Source organism: Chlamydotis macqueenii, chromosome 4 (assembly GCF_036417535.1).
Source record: "Chlamydotis macqueenii isolate bChlMac1 chromosome 4, bChlMac1.mat, whole genome shotgun sequence".
NCBI classification, from domain to species: Eukaryota; Metazoa; Chordata; class Aves; order Otidiformes; family Otididae; genus Chlamydotis; species Chlamydotis macqueenii.
The window spans coordinates 23,813,177-23,829,104 of NC_141559.1; the positions used below are offsets into that span (position 1 = coordinate 23,813,177).

The window sequence follows — 15,928 nt, forward strand, 5'->3', positions numbered from 1 at the left end:
AATGACATCAGTTCATAATTTCTGATTAGTGAGAATGTTTCATGCCTCAAAGATGAGGCAGGCAATCTCACATGTTTAGTATAAATTCTCAAGGGGTTAGGATCTCTGACAGCAAAGATAGCGTTTGCTGCGGGCAAAGGTTGCTTCAAACTACATATGAATATATATACTAAAAATAACCTTTCAGAATTACAGACAAATACGAGTTACACGTAGTCTGTGTAGTTAAATACATTTTTGATTTTGGAATTAGATGCCAGTTTTTGAGGTAATCCAGTCACGGAAATAAGTCACTCGTGTGTAAACTCCAGGTTTATTTGGTTTGGCACATTCGTCTCCCCAGCTCACTATTCCCACGAGGTACCACATCAGTCTGGAGTCTGGAGTAACCAGTGGTCCCCCAGAGTCCCCCTAGAGAAAGAGGAGGGGAAAAAAAAAGATTTAATTGATCAGAAGGGAAAATATTCTCTCCATAGACAGGGTGTGTCCAATAAGAGAGGAAGGGAAGCAGTATTTGAAGAGCTGCCATTTGTGCAGAATCCAGGCTGTTTCTGAAATTTGAGTCAGAACTCTGTGGCTTTTTCCTATTTGCCATGGAACCTCCTGACCTGTCTCTGTGGTTTTACAGTTAAAAAAAAAAAAAAAAAAAGCTTCTATTTTTTGAAACACTGCTCCCCACCTGCCTTGTCTTTCTCCTCATATAAAGTAGGGAAACACAAATATATACAGCAATCTAAGCCAATGGTAACTTTTTTTTTTTTTTTTTTTTACAATAACCACTATCCTGTCAACAACTTGCAGCAGTAACATTTCAAAAAGATTTCATCAGGAACTTGGTCTTCTAATTAGCCAATATCTCCTTAAGATGTTAGCCAACATGAAAGGCTGAACTCAGATACTTTTAATAGCATGACATGGTAGTAATAGTTAAACTGGAAACCTTACACGCTGAAAGGGAATCCTTACACAACAGATCAAATTCCCTATCTTCTCCCAAAATGCTTTACTTAAATAAACAGCAGTTACACCCTTCTGTTCAGGTCTCTTAAAGGCTAAGCCAGAGAGGAACAGAGGAATCGAGGCTCTCAGACTTATTTTGCAAGGAGTTTGGCTTTGGGCATAAATCTGCAGGACTGGGATTCTGGAAAGAGTTTATCTTGCAACAGAACTAAGGAGTACATTCTTCATAAATAACATAAATAGAAATTACCTTTTCAGAAGTTACTGTTATAGAAATATTTTCATTTGAGCATAAGCATTTCCTTGCAACATTTGCAAACCTGCACCACGCATGTATCCTTACCATTCAATTTACACCTACCTTCCTTACAGTCATGTTTGTTTCAGACAGTTTTACTTCCACTGATCTAAGTCTGTTACCAAAGATCATATCATAACAGATCTATTATGAGATGATCCAGTCCAGAATTTAGTTTCAATGAGTGGTAGTGCTTTTTTCCTGGCAGCTTAACTGCTACATTCTTGAAGTTCTTCCTTCTTAACTCTACAGATGTCTGGTCATGGCTGGTTGAGACATTTAATTTTTAGCTCATATTTAGTATTTCAGCATTTAGTATCTCTGTCAGTGTCTTGTCATATCACTTTGCAAACAAATTGTTAGTTAGATTTCACAGAAGAAATTATAAGAAGCAAATGGGCTTGTAGCAGGTATTCTGAATTACAGTATAGGAATTTAATTTCGTACTATGAAAGGTTTAAGTTTTGAACATTATACTAATTTAGCTCTCTTAGTATGGGTTTGATGTGCTAAATTATATGTACTAAATGCTATTTAATTTTACAACTTAATTCCTGTTTGAACAGAGCCTATTTAAAGGACTAATAAACTGTAAGTTAAGATTTGGTCAACCAGATACTGGAGCCAGCATTAAAATAATTTTCCTTTCTAATTTTCAGCTACAGTTACCTGACAAGCATCTACTCCTCCTTCCAAGTATCCAGCACACAGCATCCTTGGTGTTATGTCCCCATCGTACACTTCTTTTCTGTTGCAAGTGTTTGAGTCAATAAGTTTTACTGTTGCTTCCTGAAGAGCATTTGGAGCTGGACCTGAGGGAAAATATAGTTTGGGTATTTATCAACAGAATTACTTTGCAGTAATTAAGATACAAGAAGAGCTTTTAATGTTCTTTCATGGAGGACCAGCTTGGTTTGGTTTAATATGGAGGTTTTGCTTGTTGATCTGTCTGGGCTAGGCCCTTAAGGAAAATGTACATACTCATAATCTCACTTAGGAACTGTACAATTAAGACAGAAGTCACAATTGCATGGTACATAGTGCCTTAAGTGTAAAATTATATATTTTATACATGTTCCATATAATACCATGGAACACAATACCTAGCAATTTGCGCAGATGATACAAAAAAAAAAAAAAGACATCTTGGTTTCATTGCTAATTCTGCTCTTAGCGTGGCCTGATAAGAGTGCAAGCTTGAGTAAGTCACCATCTGCAGCTCACTCTGCATATTTTCCTGAAAGTCCACAGAGTTATCTGTACCTTCTAGCTAGGGCTGGAAGAATATTTTTTTAGGCGCTATTTAAACACATGCATGGCTGGACCACATGTCTTAAGAATTTACAATATGAAATGGAAAAGCTGGAAAAAGAGAAGAGTCATCTTCTTTATTTCTGCTTCAGTGGATTGCCACTCTGTCTTTGTCCAGTCTAATTTTAGAACAAGAAACTGCTGCTCACAATTAAACAAACCTATTGCTTATAGACACAGAATTAGGCTCGCTGCTATACAACATACAGCTACAGAAGAGGTATCCATTCAGCAGTAGATCAGAGCCACTGTTTATGTAACATACAGGTCACCTGGTAGACTCAGGACTCACCGTCATTGGTAAGTGCTCCCCAGCCTGTGATGACAGCATAAATATTGTACGGAAAAGTCTGAGATGGCTCAGGCAGACAAACACGGTGTATGCTACTTGTAAACTCAACTCGTTTAGAGAGCTGCACAAGTGCAATGTCATAATCATGTTCTGGGTAGCGGTACTTTTCATGAATAATAATAGTCTTGACTGATCGTTTCAAGCTTGGTGGCTTCAAAAGAGCTCCAAAAGTAGCAATCCATTTCTGAGGGTGACTCATGCTGAAAAAGGTAAGAGTGCTGTAAGTATTTAGCTGTAAATATACGTTTTTGGGACTTTAAACTTGGTAAGCACCTTTACTTTAAAGCTCCTTCAAGCCAGCTCCCAACTAGATTCCTAAGGCATCCATCACCTTCCATAACACTGAGTCCCACCTGATTGTGGGCAGCTGCTAGAAGAGGGCAATCCTGCATTCCCTCCTCAACCATGATCTCATACTCCTCCCCGCTCCTTGTCCCTGACCTAGCCATTGTGTGTCTGCAGGGTGTAATCAAATCAAAAAGCTCTTCTGCTAGAAAACTCTTCATCTCCGTTACTCTTTTTGCATGTTAATAATCCGCTGAATCAGCTGTTCCATCTTACATGCCCTGCAGCTTCACAATTGCCACACTTGAACCAGAAAAGTGCTGGGAGAGTATGGCTGAATGGAAGAGTAGGAATGTAGGATTATAACTTCTGGTAGCAGCCTGCAGTGACAGCAACCTAGTTGTGACACAAAGGAGCACCTTTAGAAATGTTTTGTGCAACAGGAAGGAAATACTCTGCCATTTCAGTCATATTACCTTTGCTCAATATGCCAAATGGCTATTGATTTCCATTCATACAATTGGCAGTTCTGCTCCGAAGAGTCTTTAATTTCTCATTGAAACATTCAAATGATGGGTCTGCTTCACCCTGACTTTTCTCTTTCAAGGCAGAAAATTTTTCCCCTGGAAAGAGCCAGGGGTGTCGTGCAAATCTGGAAAGCTACACAACTTGGTACACATGGGGCAAGTTCTGCTGCAGATTCTCTCTAAGTTGGGAACTTACTCTCTGAAACAGTGAGCTGCAGATACAAGCCATGTATTGCTGATGAGTGTTGCACCACAGCGATGGATATTATTGTACTGCAAACTAGCTTGCCACGGCCAGTCCCCGGTTTCTGCAGAAGACAATCCGCCGACTATTCTCAGTGATGATGATTTTGCCATTGACTTGACTGATCTATTCTGCCGTAACCCACAAACTGTCAAAAAGGAGAAAGAGTGTATTAGCTATTTTTCCATTTAATAAATATGTTTGCCAATGGCTGTGGAAAACATATGTAAAATTACACACCACCTAACACCTCTAACAGTATTAACATCAACAAGAAAACATACCTTCCACCAGCCCCCCAAATCATGCCCCAAATCAGAGATCCTCATGCACAACCCATTTTGTTAGAAGCCTGAATTAATAACTGACTATTATGGAAAGCCATGATGGTCAACCATTCAGGCTTAGCTGCGTGAGCAGCCCAAATTAGGAATCAAAACCCTTCACCACACACCCAGAACAATTCCCAAATACAGGGATTGCCAACTTTAATGTCCCAGGTAATTTGCCATTAGGATGAACATGGCAAAATCTAAGATGAGAATGATCCAAGCCATGGGTTTTTACCATACATGCACCCAGATTACATTAGCAAGATGTCACCTGGAAACAGGCCAGGCAGTCTGCAAATGGACCTGGAGAGGCACTGCAGGCAAAGAGCATCACACTAATCCAAGCCAGAGATGACAAAGGCATGGATACCTCCAGCATGGTATGCATCCATGACAAAAAGTATTATCCTCCAAACCCAGAGAGAAATTAAAATATCCATGGTTTTAGCCACTAAACTCAGGATATTCAGGAGCAGCTGAAGCTCCCCAGTAGCTTTAGAAACTTCCTTAATGGACAGAGCTGCTTCAGCTGTCTTCTCCCATCAAATCCATCTTACCTGGACCAAGACCTACTAGTTCTCATCCAGGCCCCGATTTCAGCTAGACATTAGGAAAGTTGACAGACAGGACTATCCCAATCCATTGAAAAAGAGACAGAGCTAAGAATTATTTGCATAGTCACAACACAATCCAAACCATTGCACTGCCTGTCTCCTGCAGACAGTGACCCGAAGCGGGACAAAGCAGAAATTGGTAGTACGTCACTGAAGAGCTGCCACCCCCAGGGCCCTTGGAGTCCTCGGAAGTGAAACACTGGAGCCATGCAGAGTGTAACCTCTGCTCCTTCCTGCTAGGATCTGCACAAGGTTATGTTAACAGTACCTCACAGTCAAAAGCAGCAGCAATAGCACAGCAGATTAAAGCTGTTCATAAATTTGAAAAACAAAACAAAACAAAAAGTCATACAATATTGAGATGCTCATGTTCTCAGTGTAGACTCTACCCTGTTGTGAAATTTAAAACCACAATGAAAGAAATCAGTGAACTCTAAATCTACTAGTCCAAAACTTTCCATGTGAAAGCAAAACTGGAGAATATACTCTGCACTAGCATGTTTCCCTCCTGAAAGCTATTTGCAATCCTAGATTAATGGTCCTAAAACTGCACAATCCTATCAAACATCTGAACAGTGAATGTTCAAAACACAGCACCACAGACAGACACAGCGTAAAAGCTGTCACTGGTACCAACAGCAACTGGATCAGGCTAGTAAATAAACAAGCGTCCTGAGCATTACAGTGCTCAGCCCTCACTGGCTAAGTCCTCTGTTTCCTAGATGGCAGGGTTTACATTTAAGATGCACCCTCCACCTTCCATACCAGCACTGCTGGAGGTAGGACCATGCCATAGGCACTTACGCAGCAGGACCTGTGTCTCCTCTCTGCCCAACCCTTGGGATTTTTATAGAGCCCTCAGCACTTGCTCTTTTCTCATTTCTCACAGAATTGCTGATATTTTTAACAGAAGGAATACCTCACTGCAAAAAAAAAAAAACTGAGCAGAGAACTCAGGAGTGGGTGTAGACTTTTTCTAGAAGGGATTTTTACCCCATCACCACTATTTTCAAACCAATCTTCCTAAGTATCCCAGAAGACACTAATAAAAAAGGCTGTCTCATGACTGAGCAGAATTTCTAAACACATAGCTCATCTGTGTGAAGTACATGGTCACATTCATTGGACAGGAGGATGAGAAAAGGCTTTTAAGGGCCAGGAAAAATGCTCAGAGACTATTGATGCTAATTAAAACAATCAAAGATTTCCCAGGCTTAAAAAGCCCTTACTTACTGTCACTGAAGAGGGCTTCTGCTGTTTTCATCTCCATATCTGAAACAAAAAAACCAGTCAGAGTAAGACCAGGACAGCACAGACAAGGTTTCTCATCTGGATAGTCATCCCACGCAACAGCTATTGGAGTACAGGGCACTGCAGGAGATATGGCTGAGGGATCTGCCAGAGAAACCAGTGTAGCTCATATGTGGTCACATTCTCGCGCTGGCTATTGCACTCCTCTCTGCAGTGCTGCTTGCTGTTCTCCAGCCAGCCAATATCCTCTGAGGACCAGGTATAGCCCTTCTCCCATCCTGCTCAACCTTGATGTTTCTGGAGGGGAGTACAGACAAAACAAGCCCTGTATTACTCAAGATCCACAATTTTGTTGTGGATAAATTTTTACAGTGGAAAGCTTTGAAGTTCTTTTTTAGCAAAAAATCAACTGGCCACATTTTACACCAGAGTGAGGGCCAGAGGAGATCTGATACTCACTCCGTGCCCTCTTTGAGATCAGAAGGCACTTACTTCACTGCAGCAATACCAGCTTACAACAGCAGTGGCTCACTCTTTCTCCTATCTTATTGAGCATCAGGGTGTCTGGCAGACTATTAATACTAAAAGAGATAGTTAATAGCAATTTATTGCATGGCACAGCAGGTTCTAGCCATACATTCCCTCCTGTAATATGCATGTTGTATGTTCATGGACAATACAGTATGCTCATGCTGATGTGATGGATGCACTTGACCCCTTCACCAAACTAGTGGTAGTCTGGTACAGGCTCCAAAGGACATAAAGGCCTGAGCCATAACCAGGCCAAAAACTCCTCTACTTCCAACCTGGTCTCTGAAAACCCATAAAGGAGCAGAGTGTCACAATAAACATCAATGCATATGAGCTTGGAACACTGATCATGCAATTAACATATGAATAGCAGGTGGCTTTTCTAAGATTTATTTATCAAGGAACAAAGAAAGTTGTGGGTACAAGCAGTCTCATACATACCTTTTCCATAGCACGTTATTTGACTACAAGCCAACCACTTTATCCTTACTCTTTCTGTATCCGGTCTCTCTGTCAATCACTCTAACTTGAGTGTAACTCAGTTTTAATTTGCATGTTTTTCCATGCAGTAATTAATAGAGTTAATTAGACTATTAATAGAGTTAATAGATTTAACTTTGTTAATTCGCACTTTTACAACATTGTATTAAAACCACTTTTCCTAATACCCTTAACAGTGCTTCTTTAAGTGATCTAGATCACCCGTTTATGACAGCTGACAATAACAAGCATTGGCTCAAGGTGTAAGTCTATTCCCCTTCTTCCAGGATACTATTTTACTAGAGCTACCATTTTAGTTGCCAGCAGTAAAACCAATTTTTTTTTTTAGACTACACTTTCAATAAAATTTTAAAATTATAGAGTGATTCTTGTACAGCATCCACAACTTCACATTTTGCAGCTGGATAGCCTTTCTCAGATGATCCCTATTCTTATCCACATACTTAATTCCTCTTTTCTCTTTGCAGCTACACAGAACAATATCCTAGTTTTGATCTAAAACCACACCAAGCCAAGCCAGGAGGAGTCTTTTTTGAACACAAAGGGCTCTGGCTCATAGAATCATAGAATCATAGAATGGTTTGGGTTGGAAAGGACCTTCAAAGATCATCTAGTCCAACCCCCCTGCAAGAAGCAGGGACATCCCTGACTAGGTCAGGTTGCTCAGAGCCTCATCCAACCTGGCCTTGAACGTTTCCAGGGATGGGGCATCCACCACCTCTCTGGGCAACCTCTTCCAGTGTTCCACCACCCTCCTTTTTCCTAATCTAATGTGAATCTACCCCCCTCTATTTTAAAACTATTACTCCTTGTCCTGTCACAACAGGCCCTACTGAACAGTCTCTCCCTATCTTTCCTGTAGGCCCCATTGAGGTACTGGAAGACCGCTATCAGGTCTCCCCAGAGCCTTCTCTTCTCCAGTCTCAACCGCCCCAACTCTCTCAGCCTGTCCTCATAGGAGAGGTGCTCCAGCCCTCTTATCATCTTCGTGGCCCTCCTCTGGACCCTTTCCAACTGGTTCATGTCCTTCTTATGTTGGGGGCTCCAGAGCTGGATGCAGTACTCCAGGTAGGGTCTCACCAGAGCAGAGTAGAGGGGCAGAATCACCTCCCTCGACCTGCTGGCCACACTCCTCTTGATGCAGCCCAGGATGCTGTTGGCCTTCTGGGCTGCAGGCACACATTGCCTGCTCATGTTGAGCTTCTCATCCACCAGCACTCCCAAGTCCTTCTCCTCAGGGCTGCTCTCAATCCATTCTCTGCCCAGCCTGTATTTGTGCCTGGGATTGCCCCGACCCAGGTGCAGGACCTTGCACTTGGCCTGGTTGAACTTCATGAGGTTTGCACGGGCCCACCTCTCCAGCCTGTCAAGGTCCCTCTGGGTGGCATCTTGTTGCCTATTGCGCTTGTATCACTTGTGTTTTGCTTGTGGGCTTGACATTCCTCCTGGTATGCAGGGTGAATTCCATGTTTGTAATCCACCATTACTAGATGTATACTCATTCATTTCTGAATATGACATTAAGCAGATTATGATAGAAAAAGGAAACAAACAGAACTCCAGTGCACATACAGGTTGACTGCGGACAACATTACAGAGCAAAGGCAGTGCTAGGGCTGCTGTATGTGCATGCAGTCGCTGCTTTATCTTGTAAGAATGGGAGATGAATTATAATTGGACATTTATATAGTAACATAGTCTTACTCAATATAAACAAGAATTGTTCACATAATAAAGATAAGTAGGTTTTACTGGTAGGTAAGCAACAACTTGTGAGGTTCTCTGTCAGTAAAAATGCTCACTTGTACTTTCTCCGTTCCTATGAGAGGAGGAAAACCCTGTATTGGGTTTGCGTGGCAAGGTTTTGGTAGCAGAGGGGCTACAAGGGTGGCTTCTGCGAGAAACTGTCAGAAGCTTCCCCTGTGTCTGATGGAGCCAATGCCAGCCAGACTCGCTGGATGGCCAAGGCCAAGGTGAAGGGATGCGGGGTGGATTGTGTGTAAATTGTCCACTTTTGTTCCGTGTTGTGATGATGTTTTTTTTTATTTTGGTGTGGGGAATTATTCTTTGTGGATGTGAGTGAAGTTTGTAAAGATTGTGTGATGAATATGGATTTTAATGATAATTCTGAAGTATGTGATTCACAGAGGCGAGGGGTAGAATGAACAGGTACTTCTGCATTTCAGGAATGTCAGTTGTATTCTGTGAATTTCCATGGATAATATGGATGGTTGTTGCCAGGATTTCCTACATCAAAATATAATAGTACCAGACAGTAAAAGCTAGGCCAGCAGAGGGATTCAGCAGTGATGTAAACATTACTGTTTGGTAACTTACAAAATAAGGAAAAAAAAAAAGGTGCTGAGCTGTGCTAAGGATTTGGCTACTTCAGCTATATGTTTATATCGACAAGAAGTGCTTTCAAAAATCTGGCCCTACTTGTTTATTTCAACTCTGATGAGTATCCAGCATTTTCCTAGAAATTCATACAACCTTCAGAACTAGCTCACCATTTGGGTCACACTAATATTTTATAGCTGGAAATTGGTAAGAAAACAACAAATTTAATCAGCAATGAAAGAGCACCTTTTACCTTCAAGTGCAATATTGATAATAATGTTTTTTAGCTCCTCTCTGGGTGGAGAGACATTTACCACATAATGCCTAATTATAAAGCCTGCAGTCAATTATTAACATTTACATTACGTTGCAAAGCTCATCAAGAAGACAAAAGGAGCAAGCAGCTTGTTAAAGTGCAGTGCCAGAAGCAATTCAATTGGCATGTTCTCACTGCACTGAGTTTTGCTGTGAGTCACACAGCTGTTCTGCAAGGCACCTGTCTGTATCCCTGTTTGCCTTTTTACGGGGCACCTAGAAAAAAGTACAAACCTCATGTGGGCAAAATTTTACCTGTTGCTTCCAGCTGTACTGACTTGTGTGTAATTGGAGAAACAAGTCTTCCATGCACACACTGCAAGTCTTAAATAGGATGTCTGTACAGCTTTGAATTTTAGCATATTTTATAATATATCAGGACTATACAGGCAATACTCTTCCACGCCCACACTGCTGAAGGAAAAAGTTCAGTGACACCTGTCAATAAATTTAATGTTGTATTCACCAGGGCAGGGACACTGCTTTGCTTTAGAGATCTTCCAGATAAAATGCCCTGACCATGTATCCCATAGCAGGAGCTGGAACATAAGTACTAAAGAAAACACCACAGCAACAGAGAAAACCTCAAACTAAAGGGAGTTTTTAAGAGGTGAAAGCATGTCTGTCTGGCAACAGACCTGTGAACCCAATGTACAGATCAGGACAGGTGAAATTAAGGACACAATATCCAGAACTCAAAACCAAGGTCCCAAACCCAGAGCACACCTGTGTGTTTGGAATCCTGAACTAACTGACACTGTTTTCAGATAAGCTGAGCCCACAGTAGATCTCATCAAAAGCAGGGAGCACTTCGGGTTACACGATACTGCTGAAAATCAGGTTGCTCACTGGTTTACCTCATTAGGGGCTTGCATTCGTTTGTAATAGCTTGACATTTTTGGCCTGGTCAACAGCAGAGCTGTTGACATTGTGCTAGCCAACATGTTGCAAGCCCTACCTTGAAGCAATCACTTGTAAGGCACGAGAGACAATTTTGCTGCCCTGCTCATTCACTAGTTGCCCCAGTTGTTTGCACTACCAAGAAAAAGCATCAATTAGTAACAATTAAAGTGTCATATCTTGTCCCAACCACATACAGCTGCAAAAATAGTTGTTTGTGCCACATTTAGGAAAGCAGGTTCAGGCATTCACTACGAAAAAAAACCAACTTGAACATGCATTGCCTACTTGTAAAATGGGACTTGCTATTTAGTTAAACCTTGCCTACCTTAAAAGAGAAAACAACTATTTAAATTAAAATCACAGCAATCTATTGAAACATGTCTTAGAGATCCTTCAGAAGAGGGCTTTATTTTCCAACTGGATAACCAATTTTGTTAATAGAGTTATTTTGCATATTTAGTAAACACAATAACCTTAAAACACACTTAAATTATTGGTCTTAATTTCCTACTGATGAGAATAGTGACTTGCAGTTACTATTTAAGATTATTACCTTATCAGTAAATAATTTATTTTTACTCCTCAGTATATGTGTTTGAGCAAACATGGAAAGAAAAGGTGACAAAGCAAGAGCAGGAGCGCGTCTTTATTTTGTGCAATAGCCACTTAAGGCCAGGATTTCTAAGGGAGTTCAGTGTCCAAAGCCCATGGATCTATTTGGCAACCATCTAAACATTTGCAGGTTCATAGTTAATTGCAGAGTGAATGTAGCCACTTACATCTGAGAGATTCAGAGCTTCCTACATAAAAATGTGCTCACTTTGCCATGCGTCTAAGGACTAACAGTGTCAGTGCATCAGAAGAATTATTCTTGTGTTCACTGCCCCATTTCATTTTAGCCACCAAAATAATTTTTTATATTAAAAGGAAATAACAGGCAGAACTCTCAGTGACATAAATGCAGCAGACATTATATTGAAGTAGTTCAAGAAAGGCAAGCAAATGCATTATTAGGGGATAGTATGCATTTTCAATGTGGAAAGGGCTGGAGATGGCTGCAAAGTTAAAGATGAGAAATCTGTTTTAAAAATCTGATACAGCTTTATCCAATTACATAATTTTTCAGAGATGGTGATTCCTACAAGAAACTTTATTTTCTTTCAAGGTTTCCACCCATGATTTTCTAGATGTCATAACATAACTGCTAGCTTCAAAGCCAAACTGTGTGTTCCATCCTCTATTATATCAAGTTCCCACATCTCGCTTGTTGAAGTTGGTTTTTCTCTACAGAGAAGGCAAGATAGAGGTTATCTTAAATGGAGTATGAAGGGAGGGGAGGATTGTAAACATAGAAGAAAAAAAGAAAAAGTACATGTTTCAGTACTAATAACGCATTCTTGGACATGCATTTGAAGCACAGCTTTGTGAAATGCACCAGGGAGCAGAGGAAGCATTTTCCCCACTGTCCTTCATCACATTTTAATAACAACTTCCTTGAAAAGAGAAAGAATTACAAAATTCTTAGCTGCATCAGAAACAGGGGGCTCACCTAGTTCAGTATTATTTAGGGTAACAACAGTGCATGCAGGCAAAAAAAAAAAGATGTGTGGCAAGTTCCAGTAGGTCACCAACCTGGACAGCCGACAGGAATGTCACAGAGTGCATCTGTCCTCCACTGCAGACAAAGATAGTGATAATAGGTCTACCCTAATAGTCTTTAATTACATTAAAGACATGAAGGCCTTGAGGTACTGGAGTGAAATGAGAATGAGAGCAGTGAGCAGCAGATTCAGTTATGTTCCCAAAAACTGTATTGAAAAGGAAATGCAGGAGTTTCCTAAAGATGGCAAAACATGAGCTTTGCGCTCAGCAGGAAAGTCATGCTCTTAAGTGGTTACATAGTGCACACAACCTAAAACATCTCCCCACTAACCTTCCAATATTCTCCCTGCTTTCTCAACAAGAATTACCTCCCTAGAGTTATGCACCCTTGTAGAAGTAGCAAAACGTAGCTTAGATAGAGGTGATGCAATTCTCATTCCTTCAATGGGGGAGAGTAATCTGGTAAAGACAAGGCAAAGGCTTTGTACCTCTAATTGTCCCTGTCAACCAGCCCTTCCTTCCCTACTTATGTCCACTGGACCTGTCCTCACATCTACGACTTCCTCCCTCCTCTCCCATCAACCATATCTTAATTCTGTCCATTTAGGACAGACAGACGTCCATACCTCACAGCATGCTTAAAACAACTCCATCTGGCTGTCCTGCAGCCTGAGGAGGGATCTGCATGGGAAACGATGCATCAGTTTTGTAGCAGGTATCCAAGCTAACACAGTTTTTAGCATTACTTTTCTTCCTGGCCTACACTCATGCCCCAGCCACAGTCAAGGTCCCACTACAGTAGGGGCAGCCCAAATCACTTGCAACCTCTGCAGGCAAGGCAGAGAAAGGGAAAAATAAGAATTGAGCAAAGAAATTAATTAGATCAACTTATCTGAGTCATCTAAGAAGTCAGGCCAGGATGATTTCCTGCTTAATTCCTTCATCACAAGCATGTCCTTGCAAAATATTCATTTAAAAATACATTTCATTCCCTCCCATTTCAGTCAGCCTCTCTATAATGTTGCAAACACTGAAATGTACCACCTTGTGCCAAATTAATGGCATCAAAGTGGAAGAATGTCAGCTCTCCACTGTATTTCTCAATGTACTGTTCCACTGGACATGTTCAGTCCACTCTCCCAAGCTGCTGTTGTGGCTAGTAAAGTACAAAAAAACCAGACTGCTACATACATCATTTGAGATGAAACATTACTCAGTCATCCAGGTCAGACACTCACCTGCACGTCTCCGAAAGAAGACTCAATAAAGAAGTGAGAATCTGTCTCCTATGTTCTGTACTTTGTGTTTGTAAGGAGCTTTAGCAAGCCCCAGATGCCAGATAGATAGAAATAATAACAGTTGACTTGTTGATCAAAACCAATTAATGACTCATTGTTCATGGTCAAAACCCTTGGCTGTGCAACAGATGGAAATACTTCCTACTCACTTTGAACAGTGCCAGTGATCTTGCCACCAGTTTCTTTCTGACGTCAGAAGTACATTCCCAAAAATACATTTTGGGAGAATTCCAACCTTCCTGACAAAGGGAAATAGTCTGGCAAGCTGCTCTACACTTTGCTTAATAGGGATCCAAGCTGTGAGGTGACTCTACTTCTAACCAAGAAACCTTTGGGGAAAAAAAAATTCGGCCTTGTAGAAGATCTCTTTGGTGTCAGAACTATACAGAGGACAAACTGCGACAACTTCTTTCAGTGCTAGTGGAAGAGCAAGTCCTACCATAGGTGTTTCCAAGTCACTCGACTTTGATATCTCATTTTGCTGGCCCTTGCACTACTGTTCAGAGAAAATAGGGCTTTGTTTGCTTGATTCTCCAATATTAGAAAAATATCTGGGCTTCTAGTGGAGTTTGTACACAAGTGCAGAGATTTCTATCACCTCTCATTCGTCATCAAAGCTATAGTAGGTGTCTGGAGATACTGCTGTCCTTGACCAGGGGACATAAAGTCTAGCTAAATAAGAAAGCAGGGACTTCAGTAATAACACATCTGAAGATATCCTGAAGACATTTGTCTGAAGACAAATGTATTTTTGCAGCCCCATGTAAGGAACATCTACTGTTTAGTCATGATACAAACCAGAGAGAATATAATTTTTTTTCCTGTAATTTTTGCACACTTGTCATTTTTTTCACACCTGTATGATCAAGCTTCTCTCTCCTTTCAAAAAAACCCTGAACTAATAAAACATTGTCAGTTTAGATTTTATCCCCTCTTTATTCCCAATACTCAAGAATGAAGAGGCAAAGGAAGTACTACCCCTGGGCTGGCAGACTACTTAGTTTTGTATTGCTGCCCTGAACTGCAGCTGAAGATCCTAAGTGTTGCACCCAATTTGAGGAGTTTGTTGGAGCTGATCCCCAAAGCAAACACTTTTAAGTGAAGTGCAAGTTGAGACATGGTGTTGAACAACAAAACTATTAGGTCCTGGGAGGTAGACTTAAGGAGGTTCTCCTTATCAGACCCTCCTAGCATGAAATGTAAGTAAGCACCTGACATGGATTGGCTCAACTAGTTGGCTATGCTTAGCTACACTAAGCTATATATTATGGCCCCCAAAGTATTTTGATAAGGTGATTACAATGAAGAGGTTAATGATTTTTTACAAGCTATTATGAAAATGTTCTGAGATTGCCTCAACCTAAATGAGGATTCCAGCTGGTAAATCCATCAAAGCTACAATGAAGGAAAATTTAGAAAGGTGCTGCAGAGCATGGAAAAATTCTAGGGCTTCTTAGCTTTCCTTGGTTTAAATACTAAAGTTGAGCAGGATGGGCGAGAGAAATGGGAAATGTAAAAGCTAAATCCCTCTCTGGACCTCCAGGATCTGTTGAAAATTGTCACTTCTCCTAGGTGTGAGGAAGAAGACTAGCTTTATAAATTGAGACCTGCATCTCCTCTAAAAGTATGGGAGTGCCCTGTTCTATACTCTTCACTTGAGTCAACCTAGTTTTCTTAAATGGCAGCAGCAACAAGAGCTTGCCTAAGCCTCATAGCATTGCTGAAATCCTGTTAGCAAAGATAGAGCCAAATGGAACCTTTTATTGTCATCTCCTAGAAATGGCAAGGTATTGTTTATGTTCCTTCGTGTCACGGTTGCACAATGCTACTCTTGTAGAGAGTAGTAGACCTAGTGTAGTCAGTGTCTTATGGTTAGGCTGGGAAACCCAAGAAAAGTAAGACAAAGTTTATCGTACATCTTTATCAAAGTAATACAGATGTGCCATCTTTTACTGAGATCAAATACTTAACAAAAACATCGTGATTCAATTATATCAGCTGATTTTTTAAACTAGCAACTAGTGCTTTACTGTAACAGGCCTGGTACAGTTCAAGGTCAACTAAAACAGAATTCTGAGTCACTTCCCACATCTTCCAGACTGAATAAAAGCAGCTAATCAGACAACTGATGAGAAGATCACAGTCCTTTTCTAACAAGTGTTTTTGTACTCCTTCCAGTTTTATCCTTTATGTAAGGCACCAAATTATACTGAAGCTTCAAAATACCAAATCATGACCTGACTGTCTTTGAAAAAAAGAAACAA

General features: G+C 40.8%; 1 protein-coding gene across 1 annotated transcript in view; it reads right to left on the bottom strand.

Annotated features, from left to right (window-relative positions):
- Positions 1–249: 249 nt before the first annotated feature.
- The window catches only part of LOC104478846 (transmembrane protease serine 11A-like), a 44,129-nt gene continuing 28,450 nt past the window's right edge, over positions 250–15,928 (bottom strand). The window contains exons 7-11 of the mRNA XM_086747067.1: positions 6,157–6,195; positions 3,930–4,125; positions 2,862–3,121; positions 1,928–2,070; positions 250–411 (exon numbers count right to left, since the gene is read on the bottom strand). Coding sequence (XP_086603193.1) covers positions 250–411; positions 1,928–2,070; positions 2,862–3,121; positions 3,930–4,125; positions 6,157–6,195 — 800 coding nt within the window. The remainder of the gene's footprint in view (positions 412–1,927; positions 2,071–2,861; positions 3,122–3,929; positions 4,126–6,156; positions 6,196–15,928) is intronic.